General features: G+C 39.5%; 2 protein-coding genes and 1 long non-coding RNA gene across 5 annotated transcripts in view; 2 read left to right on the top strand and 1 right to left on the bottom strand.

Annotated features, from left to right (window-relative positions):
* The first annotated feature begins 334 nt into the window (after positions 1–334).
* ccdc57 (coiled-coil domain containing 57) lies at positions 335–15909 on the top strand. 3 transcript variants are annotated; one of them, XM_086015873.1, is made up of 20 exons: positions 335–560; positions 1506–1654; positions 2620–2742; positions 3414–3557; positions 5030–5138; positions 6533–6634; positions 6726–6883; positions 7070–7144; positions 7399–7599; positions 8258–8416; positions 8721–8883; positions 9292–9372; positions 11472–11736; positions 11864–12046; positions 12416–12504; positions 13331–13571; positions 13693–13781; positions 14170–14304; positions 14535–14688; positions 15609–15909. In XM_086015873.1, exons 1-20 carry the CDS (start codon positions 558–560, stop codon positions 15818–15820), a joined length of 2835 nt encoding a protein of 944 aa, XP_085871999.1. In that variant the 5' UTR covers positions 335–557; the 3' UTR covers positions 15821–15909. The 3 variants fall into 3 exon arrangements, with proteins under 3 accessions (XP_085871999.1, XP_085871998.1, XP_085872001.1); XM_086015872.1 differs by having other exon boundaries at positions 1493–1654; XM_086015875.1 differs by lacking the exon at positions 15609–15909 and having other exon boundaries at positions 1493–1654; positions 14170–14368; positions 14535–14680.
* LOC147129486 (uncharacterized) lies at positions 14512–17373 on the bottom strand. Its single transcript, XR_015082411.1, has 3 exons — positions 17090–17373; positions 15592–15709; positions 14512–14621 (listed from the first exon to the last, which is right to left on the bottom strand). It is a non-coding gene; the product is annotated as an uncharacterized LOC147129486 (long non-coding RNA).
* fasn (fatty acid synthase) overlaps positions 16064–23031 on the top strand; it is a 22633-nt gene continuing 15665 nt past the window's right edge. Inside the window, exons 1-5 of the mRNA XM_086015871.1 lie at positions 16064–16609; positions 20150–20285; positions 22035–22187; positions 22348–22521; positions 22778–22978. Of these exons, the coding sequence (XP_085871997.1) occupies positions 16409–16609; positions 20150–20285; positions 22035–22187; positions 22348–22521; positions 22778–22978 (865 nt within the window). The 5' untranslated portion in view covers positions 16064–16408. The remainder of the gene's footprint in view (positions 16610–20149; positions 20286–22034; positions 22188–22347; positions 22522–22777; positions 22979–23031) is intronic.

The following is a 23031-nucleotide window of genomic DNA, read 5'->3' as shown; positions in this document are numbered from 1 at the left end:
CGGTTGCCATGGAAACCTAACCCGCTCAAGTGAACTGACCCATAGAAAAAGTAACCCAGTGGCTGGCTCGTAGTTAGCAATCAATGTCGGTGAAATACAAGGAATTTCAGTTTGGATTTCAAATATCTAATTTAATATTTTTTTAAATAAATTTGAAAGCTACACTGATTCAAACAATAAAATAAATGTTTAAAGCGCATAGAGAGATGAGTAAATAAGCAAGACAAATCAGACTCTAGGAACCTTTTATCGCTGTGTTTGTGTGGCTAGGGAAGACATTACGATCGTGCAGTTACCATGGAAACCATTCGACCCCCCCCCCCACACACACACACACACACTCTTACGACTGGCGCTAACCCAGTAACTTGCAAGCGAGTTGTTCAATCATATCCACTTTCGTTGTATCCACAACCACGTGTTGAGTTTGAGTACATTTGTGTCCTTGACATGTAGGATAACGTCCTTGGCAACAACAGCGGTAACTTCAACTTTAACGTCCTAATGGTTAACGGCAACTTTGTCGACATCCAACGAGGATACACAGTGGCAGCTACATGGTGGGGCAACATGTGAATATTCGTTCTCATTTACGTGCTTGTTCAGTTGATTTGTCGTAACTTGAACAAAAAAAAGAATTCATTGTGATAGAAACAAAGGGTAGTTAATTTCACATTACTTATCTGGTATATCGGAGCATAGTGGACAGCGTACTCAAATGTTAGTCCATACTCTAATTCCGAAATCAAAGGCAACGTGATGTAAAGCACCGAAACAAAAACGGTGATTCTGACAGACACAACAGTTGATTAAAATTTGATGTGATGTAAATGGCCGGGCATCGTTAAGAACCTCACAATTTGATTCGATTTCGATTGTTTTAGGTTGTGATTCACTTTGATTTCAATTCCTCACGTGATTCGACTCGATATCGATTTAAATGCACCGATATCGAGTCAGTGAGAACAAAAAACACATATAGGAGTAAGTTTTAACCCTGCTATCAGTTATGTGGCATGTCATCCAATAAATAAAAAGAAAAACGGGAAAGTTGCATATAACACTGAGAAAGTAAAGTGCATGAAAACTTGTAAGTTGAAATAAAAATAATATAGTTGCACAATGATTGCATATTTGTGCATATATATGACAAAAGTGAAAAACATGATGACAGCCCTGTATTGACAAAGTCTTGATATTTCTCTATTTTTTAATTTTTAATGCAATGAGAAGTGTTACATAGTTAATATTTACATAGGGGTCAGTCGCTCTGGAAGTCCAACCATCACATTTTCTGCCGACTCCAAAACCTCTGTCTTTAACTGAATTGCAAGCGGAAGTGTTGCGATGCATTCATGCAGCGATATTTTTACCCAGTCCCCTATTCATGCGTGTATTTTTATTAATTTATCCAGAGCTCCTGAGTCCATGCGTATGAGCATTTTATTTTTCATAGGTAAAACAAAACTGTGTTTTGGGGTGTGAGTTATAGTTCCAAATTGCAGGCAAGTGGGGGCACCCAGGACTGTGGACTGGGAGACCTGGAGGACCTGGTGGCCAATAAAGAGAGGGAGTGGAAGGTGCTTCATGCGAGAAGAATTCATCTCTTGGAGGATTCTCTTAAAAGGGCCAAGGAGGAGTGTGCTTCTCTTAGGTAACAATTTCAGACTGAAATCACACTGATTGTTTCCTTGTTCCCATCATTGTTGTGCTACCATTCATTTTGCTTCTCATTAAATTATCAACACAACCTTCACGTTGCCGTCAAAACTAGTCTTAAGTCATGTCTTTTCTGTTTGGTTGTATTTGAATTGACCAAACATTTAATGCACATGATATGGCTGTTTCTACTAAATAAAAATATTGTTATGTACCAACAAATAAAATGTCTCAGCGACATACAATTCAGTTGAACAATAGTTTGAACATTTGAACTCTTACAGTGTTAAGTCATAATACAAAGGAGCATATTTCCCCACCCAGCTGTTACAGTATTGTACCATATGCACAGAATTGCTTTTATTTGCAATGGTTTTGAAATGTGTCTCCAGGATATCTGCTTCCAACTGCACACAATGAAGGTTTGTTGATTATCAAGAGTAACCAGGACATTCTGTGTGGAAAGACACATCACTGTTAAAAATGTGAATTTTCAATGTGACGAGGACTAGAAATGAAACACCGCAACCACCTCCATTGATTGATTTAGTAAAGACACCGAGGTACCATTTACTACAAGTAAATGTCGACCATCCTACGCCTAATGCAAAATACTGCGCGATTGAGGATACTGCATACAATATAACGTCAATATGACATATTATGGTTTTGTTTTCATAAGTCCCTTAAATAGTCACTCCAGGAAAATTATCTTGTGTTTTACCGTTAATCTTGACATTGACAAAGAAAGAGCTTATTGCCTTATTTACGTTTAATAACACTGTCAGATAAGGTGACACATTTCCAAGACCCTTTTTTAGTTGTATTTTTTTTAATTTTTGTAATTTTGTGGTTAGAAAATAACTTTGCACATAAAAAAAAACACTAAGCACTAAACACTATACGATGCCGTATATTAGACGACCTCATCCATTGTTTCTTGGTACTTTGTTTTTCGAGACGTCAAAACCAGAAGCTGAAAGAGGACTTCCAGTACAATCTTACTATCCTGGATGAAAGAGAGAAGGAGCTTGAGCGATATGATGTCATCACTTCCAGGGCTGTGAATGCAGAGCAGAACAGGTAGAACACTAACATAACAGTCAACTGCTTTGGTCCATGTTTATCTGTGTTACATTTTACGTGGCATTCCTTTAGCAATGTTAGAATACAAAGGAGCATCTAAAGCTGCATCAGAAATTCTGCAATTATAATAATGATATTGATTTTTTTTTTTGATTGGCTGAGGGTTATTTAACAATATTTTTCCCAACAATGTAGTTGTTGTATCTCAATAATAATAATCAGTCATCTAACTAACATACCAGGATTAGTAATAGTTAGACATTGTGAGATGAAAACATTTAGCTACAATGAGAAAATTCTGATAAGCATTTGGAGTATGAGTCATAAACCTTTGGGCACAAAGTTTTATGATTCCAACACAATTCTTCTATAATGTTTGGAAACAGCATGTTTCTTTGTACTGTATATGGAAAATGTACTTCGAATTGAAAAATAAATAAATAAAGTGATCCAAAAGTTCAACAGTTTGAATAGAATTCATTGACTATAATTTGTTAATTAGATTAACTTGGAAGCCAGCCAATATCACTCATTTGATGATTTCATATTGTGGAGATGAACTAAGGCAGTGTGTCTCGTGGATTATATTCGAGCGGAAGAACAAGCAAGGCAGCAGGGGTCCTGGCAGAGAGTATTAACTTAATCAGAAAAACTGCTGTCATTTACAGGCAGGAGGAGCTAAGCCGGCTCCGTATCCAGGTTGCCGAGTTGGAGGAGAAGCAAGCCAAAGATGCTGAGGCGAGACAGGAGGAGCTGCGTATCAGCCAGAACAAAGCTGCTCAACAAAGGCTGCAGCTGGACGAACTCAGACAGTGAGTCTGGAGGAAGGGGAAAAAATGTAAAGAAATTAGTTTGATGTGAATAGTAGCATTCAGCAGTATGTGACATCACGTTAAAACTAGAGCTGTCAAAGTTAAAGCGTAAACTATGGAGATTAATTTAAATTTTAGAACGCATTAAAATAAAATTAACTCAGTTAACTCAGTTTTATTTACTTCCTGTGGCGGCTGACCTCTGCTCACTTTGCAGCCAAACTTAGAGGAAAGTCACCGTCGCAAAGACATAGTTTTACTTTAAAAAGTTGCTTGACGGCTCATCGGCGAAATCCAAAATAATTTGCACACTTTGCAAAGCCAAATTCAAATACCATATTAGTTGTATGTCTTTGGTGTATCGTTCAACAGAATCGTATTCAAGGCTCAAGACCAGCCTGTGAATCAAAATATCCTTAAAATGTTTTATCCACATTAATTCCAAGATTTTACTCAATTAAAAAATGGTAGTTCGAAAATATAATTAATCGCCATCAATTATGGAAAATTTTGCGATTAATTAGTTTTGAAAAATTAATCGCTTGACGGCACTAGTTAAAACACATTTTTACATTTGAAAAATAACTTAACACTTCTCTTTGTTATGGTCCAAAACTTGACCCAACAACATTGTGAGGCTGGGTGAGTTTATAGATAAAACAAACCAAAATGAAGAAGAAAATATAATAAATGACACAGTGCACAAAATAAAGGCGAAGGAGTCCAAAAAATGTTTATGGGTAACACATGGAGCAGTGTTTGGAAATCTTTACACTTTGATACTAATACCTCTCCCAATCTTGAAGAAAGACTGATGTTGTGTGGTGGCTGGACTGACTGGACTCCAGCCGTCTTAGGAAGTGGTGCCTCTTCCTGTACAGTGTGGCCCTGTCGTCTTGGTGCCGAACCACGTATTTGCGTGTGTGTGCAGACCCACGTCCACATTGACCTCATGAATGCCGATACAGACCGCAGGTGGCCTGTGTCGAGCACCGCCTCATTGTTCAGCTCTTGATGAGGTCGTTCGATCTGCACCACGTAACAAAGACGCCCCCCAGACCCCCAGCAGGCTTCTGTACTCACGTTCTTTTCCATCCCGAATACTTGTTTCATCTGAAAACTTCTGGATGTGGTAGGAAGGTGGGACGTTTTGAAGTTCTGTTTCAAGTTTGATGTGTAGAGGAGGAAAAAAAAAAGGGGGGGGGGAAAGTGGTTGCTGTGGTGGTCCCGACGCTATTGTAACATCTAGACCCTCAACCTGACAGACTGAGGTCTGAGGACACACTGTACAGAAGGTCTCTCGACCACGTTATGTCTACCGGTATTGACTTGTCCTCATCTCTTTAATATTATAATTTTCTTTCTCGGATACATTGGCTCCTGTTGGTGAATGAGTAAACATAATCAAAGACTTTTTTTTTTTTAAATCAAGATGAAAAATGATTCTGTGTGTTTGTCTGGCTGGATGGAAGCTCTATGACAGGTACAATTGAAAAGCAAATGGAGGAGCACAAGCGGGTGAAATTGGAGGCGCAGCACAGATTACGCGAGATGGAGGGAGAGCTCACTCGGCAGAAACAGGTGAAAACAAAAAAGCGTTTTTATCATGTAACTCAGGGATGGAACTTAAATGCTGGTGGGAGGGGGCACAATTTTTCATCAGTGCTACTGGGGGGCACATCGGCCCACACACTTCCTAAAATATAAATTAATATAAAAAAATTACCGTTAAGGACTGTATAAAACTGCTGAACAAGAAACCAACATTGGGTGCAAGAACACTTTTTGTGCATTTTTTTTTCTCACAAAAATAAACTCACTCAAAATTGTATTATTATTGCGGTTACTGTTTGTCCTGCATAACATTCCAAATCCGTAACAAATTATTAAACCTAGTCGCGTTTAAAAAAGGGCAGTGTAAGTGTAAATAAGACATGATTGCCATCTATTGGTGATTAGTGAAATTACAACTTAAAACTACTCTTAACTCCTGCATATTTGCAGTTCGGCACTGGCAAATTCACTCTTCAAATGCCTTTTAACCTTGATGTCTTTATTTACTCTAGTACAACATTAGTCTGTCCTTTCAGTGGCGTGATTACATTATCCTGACATCTACAAGTAAACCTCGAATCACACAATGTGACCAACAACGCTTCCTCATGTTACAGCCACAAGGTGCAAGACTGAAATAACTACCCGACCTTTAGAATGAAACAAAATTGGCTGTGTAATGTATACTCGTACTGTATTTTCAAGCGCAAGCATGTGTGTGTGTGTGTTCCAGTGTATTGGTCCAACTTGATCCCAGTGTGAGTCTTTAGGGATCTTGTATGCTCATGTTCGCACATGAATGTGTTAAACTGACACCTATCAAAATATGATTCACAGTCATCATCACCATGTTAACTGTAGTCAATAAAAATAAGTGGTAGGAAGTAGTAGGAATACTGTACTGAATAGAACAACTATAATAATAACAGCTACATTTTAAAAATTGAACTTCATTTTTCGATGTAAATGGGGAATATTTTGAAGGTTTCTCAAAGTGTTCCCACACTAGCACAGAAATTACAACCTGGTGGAATTAGTTATTCTATGTTCACTTTAAATTAAACCATCAAGAGGAAGTCAACCCATTTTTTTCCTTTACAATATGTTTTATGCAGCCCCACTAGCGTGAACTTGATATTCTGATTAATATGTTTGCGGAATACAAATTAAGCAGCAAAATCCACCTGTTTTAATCCATCCCAGCGGGTGGCCGTTTTGTCATTTGTTGTCGACTGAAAATGACATGACAGTTGCTCAGAGCTCAGGTAACAACCAATCACGGCTCAGCTTCAGAAAACAGGTGAGCCACGATTGGTTATTTTGAGCACTGGCCAACTGTGATGTCATTTTCAGTCGACAGGTTTTGACTTTCACTTTAATGAATTCAAATCTCTCTCTCTTTTACTCTCTCTGGCCATCAGGAGATGACAGCAACTTTGGACAAAGAGCTCAGACAACGCGAGCATGAATTCAATTTAAAACTTGATGAGATGCATGCAGTGCTGCTGTCCAGTGAGCTCAAGGTCTGGAAAGTATGAAAATGTCTTGATACAAAAATGTTGCCACTACGCTTCGTTGACATAGTTGTGTATTGTTTTTTTTTTTCTTCTTCAGATAAAGCTGCTGTCTAAAGAGTGTGGTGCTCAGAGCCACGCTCGATTGCAAGAACAACAGGCGCTCAAAGCATCTGAAGAGCTCTGTAGGCAATTACAAACCAAACTACAACGCAAGGCGGATTTGAATAATGAAGCCACTGCTGTCAAGGAGTTTAGGTATGGGATGTAACAGTGTTGCATGTGTTTCAGGGACTCTTTGATATGACCAATTCATCCGGGAGGAAGTTCAGGAATCATTTACTGTATACATTATGAGCAATTTAAGAAATGGCATAAATATAATTCCTTGGAAAACCTGCTGTGTGTTGGACGGCGTCTAAAGTTTTCTCTCAACTGTCTCAGGATAAAGGAACTGGAGGACACGTTAAAACGGATGGAGAACAAACTGAAGAAGCAGAAGGATGACCTCATAAAGAAGTGAGTCAACACAAGCTCAGTTGCCCCCCCAAAATTCCACCTTTACAAAAGTGATGATATTCTCTATTGTAATTGAACAGCATCTTGTGTGTAGTTTGCGTTGGTGGACTGCAGCATACTGTGAGGTTTAAATCGTAATATTATTTTGTGTCACCAAAAATGAAAATAAAAGACGTATGACGCAAACGCCGCTCCCATGACAGACTGTTGAAATTTCTGCATATGTGAAACGATGTTTGTCCGTGCCTGTCAAGACATGAGGACGTGGTTCGGGCTCGGAAAGAGAAGGATGAGGAGCTGGAGGCCCAGTGTCGGGCCCACAAAGAACAGTTAAAGAGAACAGAAAAGCACATCATCAAACTGAAGAATGACATGGAAATTCAGTCTGTGAAAGCTTGCTTGGCACAAAAAGACATGGCAGTGGCCTTGGAGGAGAAAGATGACACGATAAAGAGGTGAGACGTATATAATGTGTATCAGGTATGCTTTATGCGACTATATTAGCAGCTATTCGCGGATTTGTCATCTTCAAAACACAAATGCTTGGATAGACCACCTGCAGGTGAACCGTGATTGGTCGCTACCTGAGCCCTGAGCATCTGTGATGTCGTTTTCAGTCAACAGAAGTCACAAAATGGCCGCCCCCAGAGATGGCTAAAAACGGATCGATTTTTGCTACTTAACTCATATTCCACAAATATGTGGTTTGTTTCTTCTTAAGGACTATCCAAATGGTTCTACTGGCGGCTTTGACCAATATTTGTGCAATGATTGAATGATTTTCTGTCGTCTCTCTGCTTCACAATTGTTTGTTTTTCCACCCAGACGATTCTATGGTTGTCCGGCAACAAATCACACCTGGCAGTCACGGGCTCAAATACGTAAATCTTACATGAAAAGCGGGGTCATTCAAAGAATAGCTGCTGTCTTATAAGTTGTATATTGGATCTAGATGTTATCAACATTTCAGCTTTGCGTGTCACATGTTCATCTTTTGACGTCCAATCCAAATGTTTGGCCTCACACTTGTTATACTTTTGCCGAAGAGTGTACGATGCGGCACAAAGGCAAACATGGAAACATTGTGTGTGCGACTGTGCGTGCGTTCCACAGGCTCCGCACCGAAGTGACGACAGCCGAGACCGTGTGGGAGGGGCACATGAGTCAGACTTCTAACGAGATGGTCGCCAAGAATACACAGTTGATAACCTTACAGAACAGTAAGAACAAACTCCAGGCTGAGTTGGAGAGGAGCAGAGAGGAAATTAACAGGTGAGAGAATGCACAGTGCCCAACATGAATGCACCCCAAATGATTTAGAAAACACTAGACACAGTATTAAAAAAAAAATACTAAACCACAAATGCGGGCTATCGATATGCAAAGGAGGTTGTCAATGCATACGATTTTTTTTTTTTTTGTATGACTGTTGCAAAAATGTGGACACAATAAAAGTCAAGAAAAGCTCATTTTTACCCCAAAAAAAAAAATCACATTCATAACAGCAACATTGTGAGAATTTGATAACTAGACCTCTGTTGTTATCATATTCAAATGACCATTTCTGTGTTGTTAGGTACAAGAAAGATGTGAGTGCTGGTTTAAAGAGAGAGGCAGCCCTAGAACAGGCGCGAGTCCAGTTGGAGTTTGAGTGGCAAGAGCGTTATGATGCCTTCAAGGCTAAACAACAACTGGCTAATGAGCAGCTTATACAAGATTTGACCCTTGCCAGAGACCAGGTCAGTCTTTTCTCCTAAAAGAAGACCTAAAGACCTTCATAATAAACTTTGGAAGTTTCACGTGCGCACAGCACACATTAAGTTTTGTGTGCTTCATACAAAAAGCGAACTGTAAAAAAAAAAAAAAATCCAAAATAGCATGCACAGGACAATATGACTTATTTTGTAACGTGATCTAAGCAACACCTCTCACCTCACCTGATCAACAAATGTGTAATGATTACATGCACATGTGGAGTTTTCACATACCAGTACAAAATCGTCACCGTTTTCATGACCGTGGCATGTAGTTTGTCCAAGTACTGCACAACTTCTTTGCAGATGTATTTATTAAAGCAAAGGTTGTTATCCACACTCAACAGGGCTCTTCTAATATTTTGGTATATATATTGTTTTTATATTTATCAGGCAAAGGCAGAGCTTGGTGAGAAAGAAAAAGAGTTGCATGACTTGCTTCCGTCTGTTAAAAAGAGTGACAAAGCAGTGCAGGTAAGAAAGCATGTACCTTTTCCTCTCATAACTAAGAACTTTTTTTGACATTGTATTGAACTTGGAAGCCCATTTTCTGCGTTTTAAGTGCAGTATTATCAACAATTTCTTGAGCAAGGAGATATGTAATCCCCTGAAAGCTGCACACTCGTCCTGTACGCCACATGGATATTGTATTTTTTTGGCAGCTGATGCCCTTCACTTTTTGTGCTGTGTATTCAAGCCCGAACAATTTTTGGCAATGGCCTTTTCTTTGAGCAAGCGCCCTGTGAGGTACGGTATAATGGCCTTTCAGCTTGACTCCTGGCATCTCCCAACTGGCAGCTGCTATAAACTGTTGGCACCATGGGGAAAACAACACCTTATCAAATAGCACTTAAAGGCTAAGTGGCTGCAATGAAAACCATGACATAATTTTTGAACGGTGCCATGAGCAGGTATCTTTGTGTGGCATTAGCAAAGTCAAATCAATGTTTGAATAATAACTTTATTTATGCGTAATCCATGTAAGAAATCAGACAACATTGATTACTTCCAGCCACTGTATTGCAAAATATCTATAAATAAAGTGCCTGTCACGTTCATGTATTTTTAAACATATAATTTTTCATAGAGATACTGCCAAATTGAACAAAAATAAAAATAATTTATATGTATTGGTGGGATTGGGGAATAACAGGATATACAATTACCGGTAAATGCTACAAAATGTCAGGATCCAGGGTCACAGTCAGTCAAACTTGAACTCATTCACTGCCATTGACATATTTATTTGTCTTTTCACATTACAGCCATCCAATCCCAGGAATTTATTTATATTTTTTTCAAATGTTTTCAAACGTTAGGATAAAAGGGGGTCTGAAAATTTCTGGCAGTGAATGAGTTAAAGGGGAAGTCAACCCCCCAAGATTATTTGCAATCAAATGTTCTATGCACCTTCACTAGTCTAAAAAGGCATTTCGATTAATATTGCGTTTGTGGAATATGAGTTAAGCAGCAAAATCTACCCGTTTTTAGCCATCTTAGGGGGCAGGCATTTTTCACTTCTATCGAATGAAAATGACATCACAGTTGCTCAGGGCTCAGGTAACGACCAATCACGGTTCACCTGTTGTCTGAAGCTGAGCCGTGATTGGTCCTTTTATGAGCCATGAGCAACTGTGATGTCATTTTCATTTGAGAGCAAGCCTGCTTCTTGTAAAGAGTGAATCGTACTTTTTAAACAGTAATTGGTACTGGCTATTGGAAGGATGCCTTTTTGTTTCTGACACGTTGGAGTGGTCCAACCTCAAGCTTGTTAAAATAATCAACCTTGAGAGTTTAAAGGTTGAGCTTACTCAAAATGTAACATGTGTAAAATGTTGGTGTTGCTGGCTCTGCAAAAATACTACTAATGTACTTTGTCAGAGCAAAAAACTCAGACTTTGAATAATACAGTGTTTGATAAAAAGATACTTGTTGCTGGAGCCTTTTGTCATAGGTTATATCATTGAATATACTTTGCATTCATCTACTTTGCTTCAACTGTTGCTCTTGTTTTTCTAAAAACTGTGAATTGCTTTCCTGATCGATGGACTGAATATACATTATGATAGAGATGGACCTGTTTTTTCAGGGCCGATACCGATTATTAGTAGTCAAGGCGGCCGATAACCGATATTTGGAGCCGATATTAATTTTTCGTAAAAAAAAATAATAATAATAATGTGGAAAAGAAAATGGTTAACTTTGTTGAAATGTCTTTAAGCATATGTTTATTGAACAAATGTTCACATTTCATAATGTAGGGTTTTTTTGTGTATCATTATTATTATTATAATTTTTTGACGATATACATCTTTATCAAATTCTAACAAAAAGTTCAGGGAGCACCCGTATAGTTCGACAGTAAATGAATTTCTCCAAAATTTCAAAATGAAAGAAAATTAAACTTTCACATATCTTTGTTTTGATATCAACACAGTTTTCAATTGATTTATTATCGGCCAACAGATTTTTTAAAAAGGCAGATGCCGATATTCGTCAAAACGCACAATATCTGCGCCGATAATCGGCCCGGCTGATAATCAGTCCATCCCTACTTTATGACATACTAACAGGGTCTCACACCAAAACCAGACGTGCAGGCATCAGAGGAGATAAGTTCCCTGGTGGAGCAGAACAGCTTTTTGCGAGCTGTGGTTTCCCAAATGAGAAAGGATATGGAGGATCTTGGTCATCTCCTACCACATCAACAGACCAAGCTTCAAGCCTTCTCTCCCAAGGCAGTTCAAGCCCCCGAAGCGCCTGCAGCTACCTCCACAACTGAGCCTCTTGCCAAGCATCCGGACATCTCTGCCAACACCATCCCAGCGTATTTGTCAGGTCTCTTTCACAGAAACATAATTGATGATTTTAAAATGTCACCCAGAAGTTCAAGCCCCCAATGCAAACATTAATCACACAATGGACTCTGGCAAACGATGCTAACCTTTTTGTTACTTTGTTTTAGACTACACTCAGGCCCTGAAGCAGGAGGTGGTCCTCCTCAACGCTCGATGCAGACACCTCGAGGAGCAGCTAGAAGGCGCTTCAGGGCTCTCAAACCTAGTTCCAGCCACTGGCACACCTAAAGAAAGCCTGGCCCACACATCTGTGGACAAACCACGTCCACATGACCAGAGATATAATGACGGTATTTTTCAATTCAATATTATTGACTAAAGGCTCCTTTCATATGGAACGTGATCATGCTTTTAATTTCCGTGCCCTGAAGGTTGTACAATATGGAAATAGACAAATTATAATGTTCAAGAAAATATACTTTAAAAGTCACACAAAAATTTTGAGGTTGAACATCATTCTGAGCATTGCTGTTGTAAGATATCTTAAGTAGGCAAATGTCAACAAAATAGTTGGAAGAGTATGTGGGAACCTATGATTAAAAATGCAACCAAAGGTAGAGGTTCAGGAGTTTAGGGTGATTTTTTTTTTTTTTTTTGCTCTTCTCGGGCAAATAGTGGCTTCCTTTTTTAATTATTTCTACTTTGGTCTGGATCCTCAGTTTCGTTTCTGGACAAGCATGGTGACTCCACTGCATTGAGGAGCCAAGTGGAGAGAGGGGCACATGCACATGCCAACAGAAGGGATCAGGTATGAGAGGGATTCCTCATTATTTCAGGTGACCTGTATTTAACTGTGATCAAATGTAACCTAACAAACCAGTGATTTGTTTGCAGTCACGTAGTTTTGGGGCGGAAATCTAATTTGTCCAAATTTGGTCAATTTTTCATGTTTTCATAAGTCGATGCTATTGAGCAGACACCACGTAAACAAATTTTAAATGATTGACCTAAAAATCCAAAGTGTTGAAAATGGCTTCTGTCTTTGGCTCAACAATCTTGCCTTTTTTTATTTCATGAAGTGTTTTGTAGATTCGAGGATTCCGCCCTATTCCGGCAATATGTATGTTCATTAAAAGATTAGGCTTCTAAAATGAGTTTCCTTAATAGTAAATTATACTGTGAATTTTCACTTTACTTTAAAAAATTTATTTATGTTAATAGTGCATTACCTTAAATAGGAAGTCAACCCCCCAAAAATTCTTTGCTATAATACTAATATAATAATAATCACTTGCTGTCGACTGAAAATGACATCACAGTTGCTCCGGGCTCAGGAAACAACCAATCACAGCTCAGCCTGGCCACCCCCCTGAGATGGATAAAAAGAGGTGGATTTTGCTGCTTAACTTGTATTCCACTAACACAATAATAATCAGATTATAAAGTTTAGACGAGTGCATAGAACACATTATTGCAAAGAATTTTTGGGGGTTGACTTCACCTATAATGTTTCAGTTATAGGTGAAGTGGATTGAGTTATTTCAGCACATGATTGAGTTATTTCAGCACAGCCAGCCAGCCAGCAGCCAGCCAGCTAGTTTATTGTATAATCATTTCACCTTCTGTCCTTTCAGAGTGCTGTGGTACAACAGGTCCAAGATGAGAACCCCTGTCTGTGGCAGCAGCAACTGACCTCAGCTCTGATGGCTGGTGCTGCGTCTGGTAATGTTCGGGGTGTTAAAAGGAACATAGCACTGGCACATGCCAGGCTGAAGCAGGCGGCGTCCTATATCGCCCGACTAAGCAAGGAGAAACAACAGCTCATACAGATGGGCAACTGCCTTCGTGCCCGGATCACCAGCGCTGGATTACACGGTACAATAAGAAGCATGCATTTATAACATGGCATTGTCATATTGGTTATGTCATTTCCATTACAATGTTGAAGCTAAGCAGCCAAAGTTGAACGCAAATCTTCACTCAAACCAATTCACAGAGGCAATCGAGCAAAAGAGAGATTCCGCCACAATGGATCATGATCGTCTTACTGCTCTGGAGCAGCTGCAGTATAGACTCACCACTCAGGTATATTTTCTAATTCATAGAGCTATATTACTTAGTTTGTCCATTTTAAGAAACAAATGTGAAATTTGATTCCTCACCCGACCCAAACAAAAAGAAACGTATTGCCATAACATTGAACTATACTGATAATAATAATGTAACATTGTAAAAGGACACATTGAGTTCCTTAAAAGACCTTATATTAAATATGTGTAGGTTAATTACGAATATAACTGTGTACTACTATGACACACCTAAACAGGATAATCATAAAGAAAATGGATGGATGCATGCACGGATGAAATTAAAATGAGGGCCTTAGAAAGAAGCTGATACTGTAGACCGACAGTGGTGTATTTCTACCACTAGAGGGCGAAATAAGACCAGTCACCTATGTGTGTGTTCCCAGGAGCTTCAGTATGCTGTGAGGCAAATGGATTGCACTGTTGCCGAACATGCTGCTTCATCAGACAGCAGAGGGCCTCCCATAAAAGGAGACAGCAACCTTTGTTCCACAGGGCACAAAACCACTGATGAGTCTGGGGTAATAGTGTCCAAAATGCATCAAAATTATGATTTCGCTGCTGAATACAGTACAGCTACTTTATGTAAGCACCCTTATCAGGAATAGTGTATTTACTTTTAAGAAATAAATGTTTAAAAAACATTGCTGATCTAATTTAACCTTAACGGTAATTGAAACTTGAAAAAAAAAAATAGGACTCATAAACCCAACCAATGCATCTTTTATTTGACCTTGTATCCTTTCCTCAGACCTCTAAGATGTCAGACAAAACTCCGATGATCAGTCAGCAACACAACTCATTGGAGGTGAAGACACAGCCCAGCTCAGAAGAGTCTCTACAGTCATTAAAGGAGATTTGGGAAATACTGGACCATGGACTGAGTTCATCCATTTATTCAGAAGGTAACCTTATTCAAACAAAAACTTGGTTGCATGCAATTTATTTATTGTCTTCCGATTTAAAATGTGAATATGTTTTAAGATAGCCTTTTAGATTGATGATCAAACTTTTTTAGAAATAAAAAACTTTAAAGTGGGCATGCAAAATTATTCGGCCCCCCTGAGTTGAGAGCCAGCTGGGTCTTGGTTAGTTTGCAGTGGTCTAATACGACCTCCATTTCAATATGATTGATGGAACAGTGCTCTGCAAGATGTTTAAAGCTTGTGAAATCTTTTCATATCCTAATCTTGTTTTGAACTTCTCCACAACTTTATCCTGCACCTGGGATGGTGTGCTCCATGACCTGTTCTTTTAACAGATGTCTGAGACCGTCAAAAAGCAGGTGCATTTATACTGGGACTAGATTACAAGTGGACTCTATTTATTATCATCAATTTAGGTCAACATTGGATCATTCCGAAGTCATCAGGGAACTTCTGGAGTGAGGTGACAGTAAAGGGACTGAATAATATCACCTGCCCAACTTTTCAGTTTTTTATTATAAAAAATAAATAACTAAAAGTTTTGAGATATATTTCTAATATTGTAGTTATAGCCTCTTATTTAGTTACAGGAATTGTAGTAGTAGCATTGTAAATAATAGTTAACATGATCAATGAAGGACTGGCTAGTACCCTGCTAGTACCCTGGCGCCTATCTTACAAACATTATTAAAAGATCTATTTTGGTCACTTAATCGATTATTATGCCCACCACTGTCTCAAAGAAAGTGCTAGTCAAAATTATGTATCTAAATTACTTCCTGCCGACAATGATCCATTACTTTAACCTTGATCCAAAAGATGTGGTAATCTATTCTTTTGTAAGACACCATCTAAATGAAAATGCAATAAACAACAATATACCTCATGTCTGTATCAAGGTGAAAGCGAGCTGAGCAGGAGCAGGGCAACTAAGTCAGTCACTGCTGGAGTGATGGTGGCCGGTACCAGTGCTCCCATCCATAGTCGTTCCCCAGCTGAGCTGCAGCAGAAGAAGAACTCCTTCAAAGTACCATCAAACCCGCCTAAAAACTGCTGGCATGGAGCCACAGGCAAAATCGCCAGGATCAGGAACTATAATACTAAAGACTAATGCACACATAGAAGACAGTTGTAAAATCAGATTATACATCATGATCACCATTTTGTGATCAGTAAATTGTTTCCACATTTGGTCAGTAAGTGAACAATCAAAGGTTCTTGGAGTTTGAAAGATTCAAGGGAATAATGGAAAGTTGTCGTCCAGTTGCAAAGGCACTTTTTACTGTCAGTAACTCAAAATTTTGCTTTTATTTATCCCAGAAAACCACACCAAAGCTGCACTTTTTAACTATTGGTTTGGTCTATTTAATCACCTGTGCCGTTTTTAAATACTGTTTACAAGCATACTGCAAAATCAGATGTGTTCATATGATATGTTTTATTTCGTCAAAAAAAAAAAACATGGAGCCAAATTTAACTGAATTGAAATTTCAAAATATTAATTCAGTTATGGACTAAATGACATAACACCACTAGCCCACTGGATGACTTTCAAGTTAGTCCGTCTATCAAAGGTTATTAACAATGTAAGTTCAATTTACATAGAGCCTTGCCTTCCAGTGAACTAAGGACGCCTTTGCTCTGTGCTTATCAGAGTGGGTCAGTCGGAGTTTCCTCCCAATGTCATGCATGCTGATTTATGAACGACAGTAACCTCGGGAAATCACACCAGCATTGCCGGCTACGTCATCAACTGGCGCCGCCTCTTAATCACGCTATCGCTTTTCCCGTTGTTTCTGATTGGATGAATCTCCACACCCTCGCTACGGCATTGGCCAACAAATGTGTCAAATCAATAGTGCATGTCATCCACGTGTGCCGTTGCAGACTTGTGTTTCTGGTAGGCAAGTTCAATGTCGATTTACGTAATAGTAAACTTGGTTTTATTGATGGCAAGTTCGAACGTGACCGGTTAATGTACACCGGCAGCTACTCGAGGGCAAAAACAAGAGGTTGCCAAACCCAAACATATCGGTTTTCGTGAAGAAAACCGGTGAAAACAAAAACAAAGTAACGCGCTTTCTTTTTACCCGTACGATGAAAACAGTTACAAAAATATAACATCAGATAACACATCTGTAGTTTCTATAAGCGCAGAAATTTCTCTAAACTGTGATTTGGGTTGGCTTGTTTCGACACGAGTGCAGATGCATTATAATTATTTCATGTGGCAGACTATGAAAGCAGCAAACGCCAGCCATTCATCAAAGCATCCTTGACTGATTTGTCTTTAAAGTTAAAGGGCACATCCCTGCGAAAATCTGCGTAACATCACACGGAGACACAGTGACTCTGCAAGGTCGATTTGAACTCTACTAACCATCCCGTTTCGCCTGTTTCCCCCTGCGTCTGACTACAAGTGGCGTTGAATGAATTGCTCGCGACTGGCTGGATTTGAGAGCCCGGCCTCTTTTCTCATTGGACTGCTCAGCCAGACCAAACCGTCAGCCCATGTGGCGTGGCCGGGTACAATGTGAGACATTTAAAATCAGCAGAGGGAAGAAGAGAAAACAGTCAAGTGCGGATGCTGCTTTCCACCTCGTTGATAGTCGACGCAGTCCCCCCGCCCACTGTGGAGCAGCTAACGGAATAAACCAGGCACCACATGCCCCAGAAGCGCTTTAGCATCCCATCCAAGCGGTTGTTGCTCGTGACCGAAAGGAAGAAATACGACACAGGTAAACGGGCTAACTGCTTCTAGCTAGCGGATTACATCGTCATAGCGTGACTCGATTTAAACTCTGTTAGACCTTCCTGTACCTAGCCTCGTGATGTTAGGCAGTGCGGTATGTCAATACGTCATATGAATTAATAATGATTCTAAAGTGGTTGGACACTTAAATTATGACCCTGTGTGACATGCAGTGTATTATGTAATGGATGTGTCCACCATGTTTGGCGAAAATACGGAAGACTTTATATCCTCCTGGGTTTCTCTGCTTGTCAGTCACTTTGACTGGAGTTCATGGCTGCCGGGTGGAACTGGGTGAACCAAATGAAGTAACACAAGAGTGAAAAGACTTTCCCAAGCAGGCTGAGGAATTAATTGTGTGTGTGCCAAAAGTAGAAGGGTGGGCATGAAAAGAGCCTGACTGGCACATTTGCCAGTTTAGCTTTCCAAAGGCTTTCAAAGCCATACAAAATAATTGGACAGCTTTGCTGACCAATTAAATAAGACACTTTCTCAATTTATTGGTAAAGGTCTGTGATACATATTAACAAAGTCACGTATTATCTATGGAGAAAAGTGTGGGGGGGAAAATGTTTTAAAAGTACTGTTACAGGATGGCAAAGATATAAAACAGACTCGGTGTTTCCCAATCTTTGTTGAGCCAAGACGCCTATTGTACAGAAAAATCTCACGTCACACCACAAAAGAATGCCACAAATATTAGGATGGCTACTGAAATAAAAATAATAATGATCTTGGCTTTAATTTACTCAGAAAATGATGTACTCAGTGTGATATCCGGACCTGTATAATTGTTTCAAGAAGACATGACTAATTCTGTCGTATGAACGGCAACAGGAGAATAAACAAGTTTATTGTACATTCTGCCATCTGATGAAAGAGAATGCCATTATTCCGTCTGTAACACTATGACACCGATACATGAATACAAATATACTTATAATCGAATAATTTTGGAACAAATAAAGTAAAACTACTGTTCCACAGCTGACTGGGAAACAGTGATGTAAAGCATGTTTACCCTCCTCACTTGGAGGAAGAAGATCATGTATTTACTCCAACAGGTTGTATGACAAGTCCAAACTTGTTTTGCTGCTCGGTGAGTTAATAGCTGCAATATTCTGAATGGACTCTTTCGTAGACTTAACCAGAGTCCTGTAGCGTGATACCTCAAATGTGACATGTGAGGGCCTGATATTCTGTGTTTATATTATATTACAAACGGTTTGAATTAAAAAGTACACCTATCTCAAAGCAATATTTGAAATCTATAGGTAAGCTGGCAGCTCTGGTGAGCAGGATCAAAGGATTCACTGCGTGCTTTATTTTTTCTGCGGCTTTCTTTTGCGACGCATATTTTCAAAGAAACACCCACTCAAAGCTGTGCTAAAAGAAAACACTAAGCACAAACCTCACCCAAGCATACACATTGTCACTTATTTTTCAAAGTTGTCACTCGTGAACTTATTTTTACTCTTGTTTGAAATGTGGAAAAACTAGGATGCATGTGACATATTTGTAGCACGAATTACATTTGCGCTGTCTTTTATAAAGGAGTTTCATAAAGGTGACAGTTTCACCCTGGAATGCATTATTTATATACCAGTTATTTCCTTTTGGAGTTCTGGGACTTTTACTATCGCTTTCTTTATTGTTTGAGAAAATATTACTGTTTGCCTAGCAATGTACTTGGTACAATAAGAGAACAAAAGCCTTATTAGCCCCACAATGGGGAAAACGAGAGAGATAAAATTAATGAGATAAAGGAGTGATGACAATAGAATACACTAAATTCCTCAGATATAGTGTACTTTTTTCGTGGTTCTAATCAGAATGAATAAAATGCAGAAGATGATAGAACACTTCAAAGCCTTGACATGATCATTCTGCTATGTCATGGTCAGGGTGTTGGTGTGTGAGCCAGGTCACGGTAAGCCTTTGTCTGAAGGTGTCATTTTAATCCTAATGAGAGTGCATCCTGGAACCCAAATCCCTTCAGGAAAGGTTAAGGACTTCTGTCGTCCAAACGGACTTGTATTAAAAAGAGCATTAGGGCAGATGCTGTTTTTCATTAATTTCAAAGAAATTCTGTGTATTACATGGGGAAATCAGCATGGCGGCTGAATGACTTAAATTCAGAGGAGCTCATTGGCTGTGGAGAGCACCTGACACAGAAAGGCATGGCCCAGAAAGAAGGAACAAAGAGCAAGACAGACACCCACCCACACCCATTACATCACGGATGTGTACACTAGTCTACGCTGACTACATTGTCTGCTGAAATTGCTCGTTCATGCGTGCTTTGGAGGAGCCCCCATTTCCAAACCTGTCAGTCAAACCCAACACAATTTCACACGCTTTGATGCTAAACCATCTTCACTGTGAGTTAATACATTGTACTCTTTGTGTGTTGGTGTGGTAAGAAACAGCCATTATTCGCTGAATTTCTTTTCTGCTTGGGTTGTATTAGTTGTACAATGGTAAGATGAAAGTTACCGGCTGTATGTTCACTGAGCCGAAATGGCAAATCACTGAGCAGATACAGTCCTACTATTTGTTTACTATAATAGTTGCTATATAATAGTGGATTCCGTGCTTATGCTGCTGCTCCCGCGACCTGACACTGGATAAGCGGAAGAAGATGGGTGGATGAATAGTATCTGACCAAGTTCCCTCTTTTGTTCACAGAAATACAGCATGGATGAAGTAGTCATTGCAGGTATATCGGGCCGGTTGCCCGAGTCCAACAACCTGGAGGAATTTTGGGAGAACCTCATCAATGGAGTGGACATGGTGACAGAGGACGATCGCAGGTGGACACCAGGTGAGTGCATACAAGGCTATGTTGGCTGGGCAGCGAGATAAACTTAAGTTGACAAATGTGTTACATCAGTGAAGTCACCAACATCTTACAAGCCATACTTTTTACAATCTTATCCAGTTTGCATGAGGACACTGCTGTTTTTCAGGAACCCCACACCTCCTTATCAGCCCTTGAGTGGTCTATTTTGCTCTTAACAGATGTCTTACTAATGTGGCTGTGTGCCAAATTTAAATACTTAAAAGCGAAGTCAACCCAAACATATTTTTTTTCAAGAATATGTTCCCAGCAGGCCCACTAGTTGAAACACGGCAGTCTGATAAATTTTGCGTTTGTGGAATATAAATTAAGCAGCAAATGCACTCGTTTTTAGCCATCTCCAGGGGCGGCCATTTTGTGACTTCAGTCGACTGAAAATGACATCACAACTGCTCACAGCGACCAATCACGGCTGACCTGTTTTCTGAATCTGAGCCGTGATTGGTCGTTGTGAGCAGTTGTGATGTCATTTTCAGTCGACTGAAGTCACAAAATGGCCGCCCGCAGAGATGGCTAAAAACGAGTGGATTAATTTTTATTCCACAAACGCAATATTTAGAATCAGAATGCCCAGATTCAACTAGTGGGCTTGCATAGTACGTATTCTTTAAAAAATATGTTTGGGTTGATTTCTGCTTTAAGTAATTTGACTTATTGAAGATTTCAATTTCGCTAATTCAGCAATGGAAACCTTGGTGCGTATATATGCACTGATGTGCAGCATAAGTTTGGTGATTTGCTGCTGCAGACTAAAATTTAACCTCTAATGTAGCCTATTTATTTAAATAAGGAATTGAGCAGACTGTTCAGACTGAGACACCACAGTTAGTTAAATTAAATGGTGCCTTGTCTCTTAGAATAATGGCCAATAAGTAACAATTTGACAGATTATTTTTTTTTGGGGGGGGGGGGGTTGTCTTTAACATCTCCTCAGGATGCTGGCTACATACTTCAACAAATCAATCAGTCCTACCCCTGAAAGGAAATTATTGATACACATAATTAATCAGTATTTGGTTCAGTTTTTGACCAAGGACATTATTTTAGGAAGATGATGGTAAAAATAACAAGACAAACTTGTGTGGCCAAAACTCTGGTTAAATGGTAGGAATTCCCAAATGTTACTAGAAGCAGTTTTGTATTCAATCTAGTTATTTGCCCTTCACTGTATTCATTGAAAATAAATTGAACAACCACATTTTTTTTTACTTTTTCTGGCCACTGGATATTCGTGCTACGTTTTTATTTATTTATTTAAATGAATTTTATTGTGTGTTCTATACAAAATATGTATTTTATGAACAAATGGAAAAAAAGAGAATAGAACATTGCCATTCACTTCATGCAGTTTTAAGGAAATGAGCTGTGTTGGAATATCTTTCTCTTTTAAAATGATCTATCATTGGTTTAATAGAAATTTTATGCATCAAAAATTCCAGTGGTATCGGCCTCTTGGAATCGGTGAGTACTCGAGTTGAGACTCATACTGGTATCAGTCTGAAAAAAAGTGGTATTGAACATCCCTAGTAATCAGTATAATTCCTGATTTTTATTCATATTTCACATTTATTATATTTCACATGGGCTACTATACATTTTCATCAATAGCTTGACAGTGATGGTAAAAAAAAAAATCAGTCCAATGACTCTTGGAACTTTTCAGTGGGTTTTTAACAGCTACGTAGCGTTTTCATTGCCTTGTTTGTATTATAGGCTTGTACGGTCTTCCAAAGAGGAACGGTAAACTGAAAGACATCAGCCATTTTGATGCAGCATTCTTTGGGGTCCATCCCAAACAAGCTAACACAATGGACCCTCAACTTCGTCTCATGCTGGAGGTCGCTTACGAGGCAATAGTTGATGGAGGTAAAATACCCTGAATCTTTCCCAATGAAAAATTTAGAGTGAGTGGGCTAGAAAAATGTATGATCGTACAGGTTTGCTGGAATGTATCTTCAAATTTAAATCACAATCATTCTTGATATTGTTGATGAAAGCCTGACGATCACCTTGCATTGTGACGCAGGACTGAACCCCACTACTCTGCGCGGCACTAAGACAGGCGTCTACATCGGGGTGAGTGGTTCAGAGGCTGGCGAGGCGTTGAGCCGGGACCCGGAGGAGCTTCTTGGCTACAGCATGACAGGTTGCCAGCGTGCCATGTTGGCCAACAGACTCTCCTACTTCTTTGACTTCAACGGTACACACAAGGCCTTATGCACAAAACTTAATTCTTTCAGTGTTTACCTTCACCTTGTTTAATCAATGATCACCTGATTATCTCGGTCTCAAATCACCTGAGTTGTGATTAGCACTTGCTAAGAACTATGTGGTTGCCAATATTTTAGTTTTTTAGAGTCACTGCTCCACCAAAGCAAAAAATGCTTTCTCTTTGGAAGTCCACTCAAACATTTCCATCTTTGGGTTTCATTTTCTCCTGCTTTTTCCTCCTGCAGGCCCGAGCACAGCCATAGACACAGCCTGCTCGTCCAGCTTATTAGCTTTAGAAAATGCCTTCCAAGCCATCCGCTTGGGCCACTGTGACGCCGCCTTGGTCGGGGGAGTCAACCTGCTACTCAAGCCAAACACCTCGGTGCAGTTCATGAAACTAGGCATGCTCAGTCCTGATGGGACCTGCAAGTCCTTTGATTCCTCAGGTAAACGCCTTTTTGATCAGGTGTTACAATACACGTGCATTCTATGTGAGGGC

The sequence above is a fragment of the Filicampus tigris genome, chromosome 19 (assembly GCF_054856515.1).
Source record: "Filicampus tigris isolate MCC_2025a chromosome 19, RoL_Ftig_1.0, whole genome shotgun sequence".
Classification (NCBI taxonomy): domain Eukaryota; kingdom Metazoa; phylum Chordata; class Actinopteri; order Syngnathiformes; family Syngnathidae; genus Filicampus; species Filicampus tigris.
The sequence above is the reverse complement of the archived record's forward strand: the minus strand, read 5'-3'. Positions and strand labels throughout refer to the sequence as shown.